This window comes from Anolis carolinensis, chromosome 2 (genome assembly GCF_035594765.1).
Source record: "Anolis carolinensis isolate JA03-04 chromosome 2, rAnoCar3.1.pri, whole genome shotgun sequence".
NCBI lineage: Eukaryota > Metazoa > Chordata > Lepidosauria > Squamata > Dactyloidae > Anolis > Anolis carolinensis.
Genome location: NC_085842.1, coordinates 186588472 through 186601427, shown reverse-complemented (window position 1 = coordinate 186601427; position 12956 = coordinate 186588472). Strand labels below are relative to the sequence as shown.

Genomic DNA, 12956 nt, shown 5'->3' with positions numbered 1-12956 from the left:
TGTTTCCATCGTGCTTACCCTTCCAAACCTCGTCCTCGGGGCGGCCTGGGGAGGGGCCCTGGAGGGGGAGATAGTGTGATGCCTCAGGCACCTTTGGCCCCTGACCCTGTGGCCATTGCTGACTAGGACAAAGAAGACTTTGGTTTTCTCCCACATCAGCAAGATTCAATTCCTTTCCTAAATGTCTATTGACATTTCCGAGCCAGCGCCAATTAAGGATGCCCTTGAAACAGTGCTGGCTCTCCCAGATTCTCCTGATGGGATAGTGTTTGATCGCAGGGCTTTTTTGAAAACAGAGAGATCGCAGAGACAAAGCTTGAGGAGAAGTGCCAGATTAGTGGAGTGTGGTGACTATGGCAAGCTCAGTTCTCTTGGGAATAATTAGGAAGTCAGGCACCTGGTTTGGGGGAGCTTATGAACTGCAATAAAAGTATTGCGCTGGAAACTTTCCTCTGCGGTGTCAACATTACTTCTTACTGAGAAGCATCATCATCTCTAGCTCCTGAAATCCAAGCGGCCTGACGGTGCGCTTACTCCTGAGTAGACCGGGCACTGGTCTACCTTCTTGCTCAAGTTTGGACTGCGTTTCAGCTCCTGCACATCCACCTCATGCCTTGCCCTGAAATCCTGCTTTTGGACATTTACTCCAGAGAACTCATCTGTGCCACCTTGCTCCTTTTCCCCACTCAATACTCAAGTCGAGTTTGAGTGTGTTTCAGTTTCTGGACTTTAGACCTTAATATTGGACATAAGAATTTTACTTATTGGACTAATTTTGATCTTCCCTGAAAGGTCAATTGCTTATTCAACTTTTCTGCTTATTTTCTTTTGAAACTTTATTTGCTTCAATATTGTTATTGGCCTCTATGTTGGTTTTCAGTGCTCTCGCTGCCCAGGGGTGTAACAAGGGGAGGGGGTTGTTCTGTCCGCGCATGGGGTTCGTTTTGGTGTAGGCGCACATGGAGCATTCTAGTTTTTTGGATTTTTTTAGGCCCCGTGGTGGTTCCTGTTGTCTATTTTTGTTGTAAGAACGTAGAGGCATGGAGGGGGGATTGTGCTGCTAAATTTTGAGGTTGTGGGGTATGTAGTTTTGTTGCTTTGTTCGTCGCCGGGATTCCATCACTCTTTTATATATATAGATTATTATTATTGACACAAAGACACAGTATAACGCAACAAACGAGATATATATGCTGGATTTCGTATCACAAAATCACAAGTTCTCAAGCGTTTAGGGCTACGTGATGTATTATTATTATTATTATTATTATTAACAACATTGAGGCTGGGTGGCCATCTGTCAGGGGTGCTTTACTTGTGCATTTGGTGCACAAAGGTAGAAGGAGGTTGGACTAAATGGCCCAAGGAATCTCTTCCAACCTTCTTTATTATTTTTATTATGATTATGATTGTTATTAACATTGAGGCTGTATTTGTTCCCGTTTGTTTTTTTTTTACTTCAAAATAAGAGATGTGCAGTGTGCATAGGAATTTGTTTATATCTGTTCACGATCTGAGGGACCGTGAACTGGCCCCCTCTTTAAAAAGTTTGGGAACCCCTGCTGTAGATAGATAGATAGTTTATTAATTTAAAGCATTTATACTCTGCTGTTTAGCTAACAAAGTTTGCAGGGGTAACTTACAAAATAGGTAATATGAGGTACTTCACAATTTAAGAGTTTTGAAAATGGACTGACACCAGGGCTTATTTTGTTTTGAATACAACTCTTCAGTGGCTATAAAACAGGCACATTGGATCCACTGATCCAAGCTCTACTGTGATGAGATCCTCAGGACCTCATTACACTAGAGCTTGGATCCACTTTAGGGAGGGGGCTTTAAACAGCTCAGCCAGAGAGGTCCTGGGCCTCACCAAACTACAAACCCCAGAATTCTGCAAGAGGTAGAAACTGGATTTAAAGTGGATTCATGCTCTAGTGTGATGAGGCAGCAAGACTGGTTAGATGAAACCGTTGAGGCAACTTTCTGGAATATCTCCCGTTGAGCTGACAACAGGAGGAACAGACAGAACTTGTTCTCTTCCCCAAAGTGAAGTAACTATTTCTTCATTTGAAGTAACTATTTCTATAGCAACACTATTAAGGACAGTCCAAAATATGTGGCTCTATAGTTTTAAAAAATACAGCAATTTTCTATGATGCCAGAAGAAGGTCTTGGTTAATCTTAAAGTTGTTGCTCACTCACAGCAAGCTACTCAGAATTTTGGTTTCTAACAGGGATAACTCATAACAGAACGTTGTTGCCAGGAAAATCTTTTCTCTTTTTAGCTACTGTGGAGACAGCAGTTAAATACATAGGGACATATGAGAGGGGTCAAAGTGGGTGGGAGATATCAAATCTAAACATTAGGAAGAAGTTTCTGGCAGTTAAGAGTCATTCAGCAGTGGAATATGCTGCCTTGGGAGTGTGGTGAAGCATCCTTCTCTGGAGGTTTTTAAGCAGAGTCGGATGGCCATCTGTCAGAAATGCTTTGTGTGTTCCTGCATGGCAGAAGAGTGTAGACTGGATGGCCTTTGTTGTCTCTTCCAACTTTATGGATCTAAACTCCTACTAATCATATAGACCTGAGGTTTTGACCCAGGATCCAATACCACAGCATAGCTGGCTGTGTCTCAGCAACAACATGGTAAAATGCCTCCACAAACTGTTACTCAAGTAAGCAGTAGGTTATGCACACGTCCACTTGCAGTATGTAGAGTCCCACGTCCATAGCTGGCTTTGTTCTGTAACTCATGGGTTTCTCTGTTCAATAGTGAACTGTAGGAAAAGAACCCTTGTGCAGATGCAGTTGATAATGGGAAGAGGGTGACTTGTCAATGATAACTGTTAGACGGAGATGTGTCTCCCTATTCTTCTCCCTCTGTGGCTAGAGCAGCAAGAGTTGGGAGTTGGTGGCAGCAGGATCCAAGAAAATTGAGATATTCCTAAATACTTGAACAGTGGTTCCTCGGTATACACTGGAGTTAGGTTCATGGAAAGTGAAATCCAAGTCTCATGATATACAATGGCATGATGTAAAATGGTGTCCCTTACATAAGATTGCAAAAAAAAAAAAAAAAAAAAGCCAGATGAGTGCCAAAGAGAAGATGAGGATGTGTGAAATGGTGAGAGGCTATAGCAGGATATATCTAAGCATCAATACAGTGCAAGACCAAGCTTTGCATATGGGAATTTTATTTTTCTGATTATTTTCAAGCTGTGGTTTGTTGAATCAATGGATGAAGAACTAGTAGATACAGGGGGCCAACTAGATGTGGTAGCACATTTTTCTGCCAGAACAAAACATCTAGCAGTTGTGCAGCACTGAAAATGCTTCACATACAAATATTTTGTTGTAATATCTTATGAGGTCAATCAAAATGCCATCGCACTATCGATGTATAATATTGAGCATAGTGGTGGCAGGGACGTACATGTACACAGCTTGATGCAAATGCTACTTCAACTATAGCATGGTGGAGAGATGGACATCCATATTCAACTACATATTTCTACACAATACTGGAACTGTCCATACATTATTTAAATAAGTCATTTCCCTTACATGTCATTCACAGTGCCTCCTTCTCCAGTTTGGAATAAACATCTAGAACTGAAACAGAGATACTTCTTTGTTAATATTGAAGAAATGCAGGGATCTAAAAATTACATTGTCTTACTATGCAAGTAGATCTTAATTTTGTATAATCATTGTTGTACTTTTTTTTACATAAGCATTTGTTCTATCTCAAAACTCAACGTTTTCTGCTTTTATATGAGAGCTGATGCATGTGTTGTGTTACTTCATATTGTTTCAGACTTGGGGAAGCTTAAGGTGAATCTATCATAAAGTTTTCTAGGTAGAATTGATGATTTAATAGGGGGATTGCCATTTCTCTGAGGCTGAGAGTGTGGCTTACTCAAGGTCATCCAGTGGGTTGTTTAAGGCTGAGCAGGAATTTAGCCCCTGGTATCCTGGATTTCTAGTTGAACATGCTGCTTCTAGGTGCTGGTTTGTCAAAACCTAAAAGAGGAATTTCCTTTATTTTTCAGCAGATGAGAGAAGCTAGGTTTCGCCAAATAGTGCTAAAGTTCCTCCCAGCTCTGAGCAAACCTTGCTTTCAGTTTTGCCAAAAGGGAAATGAAGTTGGCAAATCAAATGTAGGTGTAATTTGGAAGTGCTATTGAGACAGACTAATTTGGTGGGCTGACAATATTTCTTCTGTATCAGGTGTCACATTTTCAAAATCAAACTCATGGCCCCAATGCTTTGTGGGTGTGTGCTTCAAGTTGTTTGCAACTCTGAAGCAAAACAATTACAGCGTTTTCTTGGCCAAATTTGTTCAGAGGGGGGTTGCCTTTACCTTTCTCTGAAGATGATTTGCCTGAGGTCACTCAACCAATTTTCATGCCCAGTCAAGGATTTGACCTCTGGTCACCAAGACATCTCCAAGGAGCTGCCAGTATGTGGTGCCAGATTAACGTGTTTCTTAATGTATTCATACTACACAATTATAGCAGTTTCAAACCAAAATGAACTACTCTGGCTTCATCTTCTGAGATTTTAGAATTAGTATTTTTGTGAGAAAGAAGAATTCTCCCCAGGACAGTTATGCTAATGTTCAGGAGAGCAGACTGTGGATGCATTTACACTGCAGAATGAAAACAGTTTGCCACTACTTTAACTGCCGTGGGTTAATACTATGGAATCACAGGAGTTGTAGTTTTACAAGGTGATTTAGCCTTCTTTGTCAAAGAAATGTTGCAAAGAAAACACCATGATAGGATTGCTTTAAGGTCACCATATGTCAGAAATTATTTGGAGGCATGTAACAAGAGCATGAATACAGTTTCAAGAGATACTTCAGAAGGAGCATGGAATAGTATTGGACTAAGTTTAGGACCTCTTCTTAGCCATGACAGCCCACAGGATATCTGTGGGTAAGTCACACTCTATCAGCCTGGCAAACCCTTTCTGAATAAACCACGTCAAAAAGCTCTATAATAGGGTCACCACAAGTTGGAGAGTGCTTAACAGCAATACTAGAAACATAAAACAAATCAAAACTCCTTCAACTGAGGATCTGACACACTAAAATACACTTCTATAGCTAAGAGTGACATTTGCTAAACCAGCAAGTTAATTTTTCTCCAAGATGCTCGAGGCTGTTTTATTGAGGGGTTTCTCCGTTTTATTTAGTTCTCACAATTATCCCATTAAGCTGAAAAACACAGTGGCTGCTCCAAGGTAATTTGTGCCACATCTTGGCCAAAAAAATGGAATTTGAACACATGTGTCCCATGGTGCCCCTATATTACATCAACAGTACTGTCACACATTTTAAAATAAATCTAGTAAAGCAACATGTACTCTCCCTTCACAGAAAAATGAGGGGACTTCATAGCAGGTTAGAACTCAAGGTGGACACTGATTTAGGTCTGCAGAAATCGATTCCCTAAAGATCGGGTGGTATTTCTAAGATCTTGCAGAATTGATACTATGGTAACATCTCAGTTAGCTGATTTTGGCAGGCTAAAGGCATGAGTTAGGTAGTTAGCAGGCTAAAGAAGCAACCCTAATTACTAATCTGGGATTGATTTTTAAAAATAAATAAAAAGCAGTTAACAAAATGTGCAGATACCAATTGTCACCTTAGAGGTGATTTTTCCCCTTCTCTCTTCCTGTACTGTGGGGAATATTTTCTTCTAAGGCCATCCCCAGCACATGCAAACAAATGTGCTGAAATTATGCCTTTTGTTTCAGAAGGTAAGAATTACTGATAAGCCCCATCACTACAATTTCTGCACGCCTCTGATGGCAGTTCAGTGGGTATTAGGATGAATAAGCTTTGATGCTGGGTGACTGCTAGCTTTTCTTTGTCTGGCCCTGAAGCCCTAGTACCTCTGTTTTCACAATAAGCTTCCTTGATTGCTTAATTTGTCATGAACTGCCTGATAGTGCCAACTTTAGATGCCAATCCTGACAAGGTCTGGAATGTATAGTTGCCATATATCCTTGTTTAAGGGTAATATTAGAATTGCTGAATTTGGAAAAGTTACTTATTTGGGCAACAATTCCCAGAATCCCCAAGCCAACATTGCCATGGCTGGTAGAACCTGTTGGCTAGCAGATTCTAAGAGTTGTAGACACCAAACATTTTCCAGGTTCTGCCATATTACACTTTCACTTGGGATATTTTTGTTGGATATTTTCAATTGTTTGGATATACAACCAGTGCTCCACATTAACTGGGATTTGGGCTGACAGACCCCTGCAAAAATGGGAACATTGTAACTAAAAATACTGCTACTTTGCCTGGGAGAACATCACTCTATGTCCTCCAGCATAACTTCTGACAAAAGTTGACACTGCCAATGTTTCAATGTAGTGCATTTTTAAAATTATGTAATAAATTGTTGTTAGTATCTGAATTACATCTTTTCCACAAAGGTGGAAAATTCTAAATTATACCATCCCACAAGGTATTTGTTGAAAAGATATTCTAAATAGACAATGACTGTGATTTTTTAAATTAAAATATCAATTAGATTCAAAGCAGGCAGCTGCTGTAAATAACTATTTATTTAACAGACTACTGAGTAGAGAAATGTGTAAAACTAAGTATAATCTGTAGATCAGTGGTTCTCAACCTGTGAGAACCACTGAGCCCAGATGTTTGGGCCTACAACTCCCAGAAATCCCAACCAGTTTACCATCTGTTAGGATTTCTTGGTTGAAGGCCAAAACACAGGTTGAGAACCACGACCATAGACCATCAACTGGGAAGATGTCCCACTGAATTGCATGGGATTTAGTTCTGAGTATTCATGCAACAGGATTGCAACACTGGGCCATGTCTTGTCAAAGCCCACAAGATTGGAGTTCTTTTGGATTTGGTAAGAAACATCTCCCACAAGTCTGATGAAAGAAGGTTTGAAGACAGAGAGGAGGAGGAAGAGGAGGAAACCATTGCAGAAACAAAACAAAAAAAAAAGAGTCCTATTGAGGGTCATTTAATTTAGTACAGTTTCATGCTACTCTTGGTCCAGGGAGCTCAGGTAAGAATATCTCTTCCTTACTCACCCTTGCACACAGGCCTGTAAGATCCATGTCAGACTAACAGCTCAAGGGGATGATACTACCTTCAGAGCAAAGGATTGAATGTGGGCCTGTCTGATATACTTCAAACATAATTCCACATGCTATACTAGCTGTGAAGCCATACCCCTAGGTGTCTAGACTATCCAATACATATTATAGGCTTTGGAGTCCCTTGCAAGACAGCAAAAAAAAACCCTGTCAGCATAAATTGGAAATTTTGAAGATATTGCTGCACTAGTGACTTTCTGGTTTACACAATTGTGTGCCAGTGCACCAACTCTTGTCAACGTGTTCCCTCAACATCCTCCATCATGATGGACTCCTTCCTTTCCTCCTTCTGGCTTTATTTAGATGTGTTTACATTGTTTTTCCAAAACCAAAAATTAATATCTTTCTCTTCTGACCATTTTTCTTGCTCCAACCTCCTAGTCTTAGTTTTCCACCGGCTTTCTTGCATTATTAGTCCCTTAGTTTCATTTTCAGAAGGAAAAAAAACTTTAAAAGTGTGCTTAACTATTTCATCCTTTTGGACTTTTTCAACAGACACAGACTTGAGATTCAAGTGGCAGCAGAGCTGAACAAAGTTAATTTTGGGGACTAGGTCATCTAGAATCTCTAATGTCATAGTTCTAAAGGATTCTGGGAAAGTCCCTAAAATTAACTTATCTAAATTCCTATTCTTGGGGTCTGAAAAGAGTGAACTGGAATGGTCAAGAATTGGAAGGTCACAGCATGAATTCTGCTACTGTATGCATATCTCTCGTTGGGAGCATGTCTCCCTGTTACATTTCTTTTTAGAGAAGCGTAAAGCTGATTTGAGAGTCACTTAGCACATGATGTAAACCAAGGGATCAGATAGAAATTATCCAATTCAACACCATAACAAATCAGTTTGCACACTGAGGTATCTCCTTTGGATTTGGAAGAGATGCCACAGGTGAGCTACAAAGCTAAAAGAGCATGGATATTCATTTTCTTTTGCTTATATAAAGGGACATTCAGAAATATGACACATCTAGGTTATGCTGCAGTCAAAAGTGGTACAGTCCAGTATGCCACCATCTCATTCTAACTCAGCATACAGCACAATGTGTGGAACTGCTCAAGTAGTCAGCTTGAACATGGAAGGCTAGGAATTGACCTTTTCCCAAGATGCTTGTGGTTCTGATTTTCTCTCATCTCTCCTTTAAAAAGAACACACACAAATTGAGGGGGAGGGGGTTCAGGAATTGTCACCCAGTCAACTCTTACTGCTTGCCCAGGTTACACAAAATAATCCTTCAGGTCACTCCTGGTAATGAGATTCCTAAATGGATCAGAGGGGAAACAATGCTGAGGCAAGTTACACACAGAGCATTTGGGTATTTCATTCCAACAAGAAGAATTTGTTTGACCTCATTTACTGGTGGGAACTTGGAATCTCTCCGTAAGAGCCAACAGTTTATCTGCTCTGTTGCCTGAGGTGGTGATAGTATGATATTGATGTTGAAATGGCATCCCATTCTCCCTCCTTGACACAGGTGGAAAATACCCTGGAAAGAGGTCTTGTGCAAGAAGAAAATGATAAAGCATGGCCTTGATATCAAGCTGTGCCCCAGGGATCAGTTATGCCTGCCTGCACTCTGCCACTGTAAGACATCTTCTAGAATATAGTGCCTGAGGCAGGGGACTTGCCTCGTAACAGTGTTGCCTCTGCATCCAGTGTGTGAATGCAGTCACCATAGCCAGGGATATTCTTGACGCTAAACTCTCTAGGAAGCCTGCACGTGGGTCATGTCCTCTATTCTGGGAATGAGAGGTCTCAGAGGTGGAGGTGTCCATCTCTTTTCAGGGGGACTTGTTATAATCCATGTCCCGCCTCTTCCTCCACTGGAGCATTTTGAGGAGGCTGAGGCTGGCTTTGAAGAGCCGATCGTGCTGGAAGATCATCTGATGAAAGGCATTCAGAGGCAGGTTCCCGCTGGGGTCAGCGTGTTTGAGGGTGGTAATGGGAGTATAGAGGCTGTTGGTCTGATACCGAAAAGGAGGTTGGTCAGAGGTAATCACTTTCATCGTATGCTGCAAAGAAGGAAAATGATGGACAAGGTTAGAAATGCAGCAGACAACCACCTTAAGGCCAAGCATGACCGCCATGTTATTATTTAGTAGGCAGTACAAGAAAAGTGTTATATGGGATCAGTAGCATTTCTGGATAAAGTTTAAAGTCAAGTCTTCAAGCAAGGCTATAGACAAATGGTTCTCAACCTGTGGACCGCGGCCCATCAGTGGGGTACAAGAACAAAAATCCGGCCTGCGAACCTCCTTCCACTTTATTTATTTTATTTGATTAATTTTATTTCTGCTCCTTTCTGTAGAGCTGACCATTGCATTGACCACATCAGCTCTAGATTATTAAATATGGTTTTCTGTGGGCGAGCAGATGGCGACAACTGGATGGCATGTTCTGTATCAGAATCTAGAGCTGATGTGGTCTATCCAATGCAGTTTTCTGAATCAGCACTCCAAATAACCAAATCGAATCTAAAGTTGACTAAAAGCTTTTGGTACTAATGTTGAAGAGTGGTCCCTGGTCAAAGTAGGTCCTGGTCAAGGGGACCCTGGTCAAAAAAAGGTTGGGAACCACTGCTATAGACCCTGCCTCCCAGTATCTTCTGGGATTAAAATGTTCTGGGGGACTTTCGACTTCAGTTGCTCATGCTGCTGTTGGTTATTAAAACATTAATAACACCGGCTAGGTGTGTTTTTAAAAAGAGTTTGTACCTATCCTTTATGCAAAGGCCCACTTTATTGGTTATATACAACATTAGTCAAGGAAGAACTAAATAAATAGTGGGCTGCTGTCTCATTACGCCAAATGGTAGGGTGAACCCGGATCAAGGGCATTTCTGAAAACTTGGATTGGCAAGCAGCATTCTAGCAAGATGGCCAGAACACAGGGCATAGATATGACTGTTTAAAGAGCCAGAAATTTCTCTTCAGAAACCGAACAGAGGCAAACCCTTAAAACTCAACAGATCCTACCTCCCTTTTTAGCTCGCTGGAACTGGGGGAGGGGGAGAGAAGAAGGATGACATCACGCTCCCCAGCAAATTGCCATTAAGGAAGCAGAAGCTACTTCAATCCACTTCTTAAAAACCGTATTCTCACAAGAAAAAATTAGAGAACTCTGTGACAAGAATAATAGGATCCCCAATGATATCCAAGGGATCCTGGAATGTTAATCTACCAGAGATAAGTTTTATTAAAAAAGAATAGATTTTTTTATTATGAAGAAGAAGACAGCAGAGACAGGGTAGGAGGTGTTAGTTAGGGTGGAGGAAATTAGGAACAAATATTATATAAATATTAGGAAACATTAAGAAATTATATATTTGTATATGTATACATATACATGTATAGATGCTTTTTTAAAATTAAAAGTTAATGTTAAAAACAAACAGAAACAAAACACAATCCCACTGGAACACCCATCAAATTAGAAAGTGCCTGTAATAGCATAAGGGCATTCTTCAATTCTGTTCCACAAAATTGCTCTTGGACTACATCTTGTTTGTATAATTCCAAAGACTATACTATAGTTGTAACTATCAGGAAAACTACAAAAGCCACATGATTCCTTGTGCAAGCTTTGGAAACACACAAGGATACTCTTGCACAAATGTTTACAATGAAAATGCTGCTCGGTTATCTGTTTGAAATTTTTACAGTGTACATAGCTTGCAGTCAAGAACTTCAAGCTTGATTTTATGTGACCTGTCATGTTGTGGCCAATCTTGGATGGAGTTTTCTAATGTTCCCAGACAAAGCTCCTGCCAGATGGTATGGCTCTTGTTTTATTACGAGCATATTATCCTTTTCTCTCAAGACTAGGGAAGGAGGCAGTTTGCAGTGAAACAGATTTAAAACAAACAAAGCACAATTCAAATATGTAAGCACAATTACATTTTAATGTACAACCTAAACAAATCTAATAAAAAACCTTACTCATTAACCAGTCAGTGACCAAATATGAAAAGCCTGCCAAAGTGAAATCATCTTTCCTTGCTGATAAAAAATAAAGGCGAGGGGCTTGTCCTAACCTCCCCTGGGTTCTGTAGTATCTTTATCTTTCTTATCTTTCTTGTTTCATTCTGGTTTGCAGTATAATGAAACTGGACTTGGCACACCCTCACTTTCCTGTCTCTGATATATTTCTAAGTCTCAGATGGGCTTACAAAGCATATGCATGTTCTCTCACTTTTTCTTTTTTGCAATTCAGTCCACCCAACAGATGGTAATAGCTCAGTGATCACCCACTGAGTTCATGTATCTTCCACTTCCACCTCAGCTTCTACTCAGTTTCACAAAGAACTAGTGCCCTTTCCTGAAATTGATTCTATCTTCAATTTCTGTTTACTAAAAAAGATTCATCAGCCTTTCAACTGTATTTAGATTCCCTATCAGCAACTACATCAAAGTACCTGAAAAATTCACATCTCTTTTGCCATAATACCATGGCATTTTTTCTTCGTCCACCCTTTTTTTTGGGGGGGGGAGGGGGGGCTGGTGTTCTTTGCTGTGCCTATATACCATGTTCACATGGCCTATAGAATACAGAAGACAAAAATGGCAACTGCCAAATTCATTGCTTCTCCCTTATAAATCTACATTTTTTCTTTGTTATTCTAGGATAGTGCTACTAAAAGCACTATCCTAGAATATCCTAGAATTTGGCTGCCAGTCCCTAGAGTCTGGAAGAAAAAAAGAAACCACTGCAGCCAATGAACACAAATATGGGACTTGTCCTTTTCTTGGTCCTACAACTACTAGCACAGAATTTTTGTTTCTTCCTAGTACATTAAATACGGTGAACTGTTGCGCAAATTAGATCTGAGTTACAATTCTTATTCTCTGAGCCAAAACATAATGGGGGAAAATACATTAAGAAAAATATAGGTTATGTCAGGAGCTTGGGGAAAAAGTAAGCTATGGTCATAACACCCTCTCGTGAGTATGAAAGAAGAATGTAATCTCTCTCTTGTATATGAATTTTATCAAACTCCCTAGCTGTTTTATTTTGCATACTAATGCCGTAAGACAGGAATAAAAGCAAGGACATTATCATAAATTTCAAGTGAACCTCAATGTGTCTGTCCCTTATGTGCTTCTTATCATAAAGCAGCACAGTAATGCAGAGAAGCCAAACTGTTGATCACTCTATTCTCACTTTTCATCCTCTCTCTCACCCCCCCTCTTTTTTTGGGGGGGGGGGGCTCAGCCTGTGGAGAATTGCTGGATGAGTGGTTAATGTAAAGTTAATTCATAAAGGGGTTTAGGGAGATTTAAGAAAGAGGTAGGTTGTCTTACAACACATTGGTGAAAAGTATTACAAAGGATAACATAATTAACTATTGGCATGAAGAAAGTAGATTTCTTCTATCTTAACTCTAGTCATCCAATGGAGCTGAAAGGAGGAAGGTTCTGGGAAGGAGGAACACGGTACATAGTTAAACTACAAAATTTGCTATCATAAGAAAGCCATCAACTTAGATGGCTTTCAAGGCAAAGGAGACAAATTCATGGAGAATAAAATTTTCACAAGCTACTAGTCATGATGATTATGTGTATCTAGCACTATAAGAGGCAATATGCTTCTGTACATCAATAATTTGGGGAAAGGAGTGCTGCCACTATCACGTCTTACTAATGGCTTCCCAAGAGGCATTTGATTGGCTAATGTGGGAAATCAGATGACTGGCAAAGGCAGGCCTTTGGTATGATGCAGGCTTGCTCTTTTTTCATTCTTAAGTTGTCTTCACTGACTTCATGGCAACTGGTTCATTACAGAAACCAGCTGGGCCAGTAGCAGGGGAAC

General features: G+C 40.3%; 1 protein-coding gene across 8 annotated transcripts in view; it reads right to left on the bottom strand.

The window, feature by feature from the left end:
• The window catches only part of trip10 (thyroid hormone receptor interactor 10), a 274634-nt gene that overhangs the window by 213038 nt on the left and 48640 nt on the right, over window positions 1–12956 (bottom strand). The window contains exon 8 of one of the 8 annotated variants that reach the window (XM_003228448.4): window positions 3179–9160. The exons of the other annotated variants lie outside the window; for them this stretch is intronic. Coding sequence (XP_003228496.1) covers window positions 8930–9160 — 231 coding nt within the window. The 3' untranslated portion in view covers window positions 3179–8929. Of the gene's footprint in view, window positions 1–3178; window positions 9161–12956 lie in introns of those variants that run through there. 8 annotated transcript variants of the gene reach the window in all.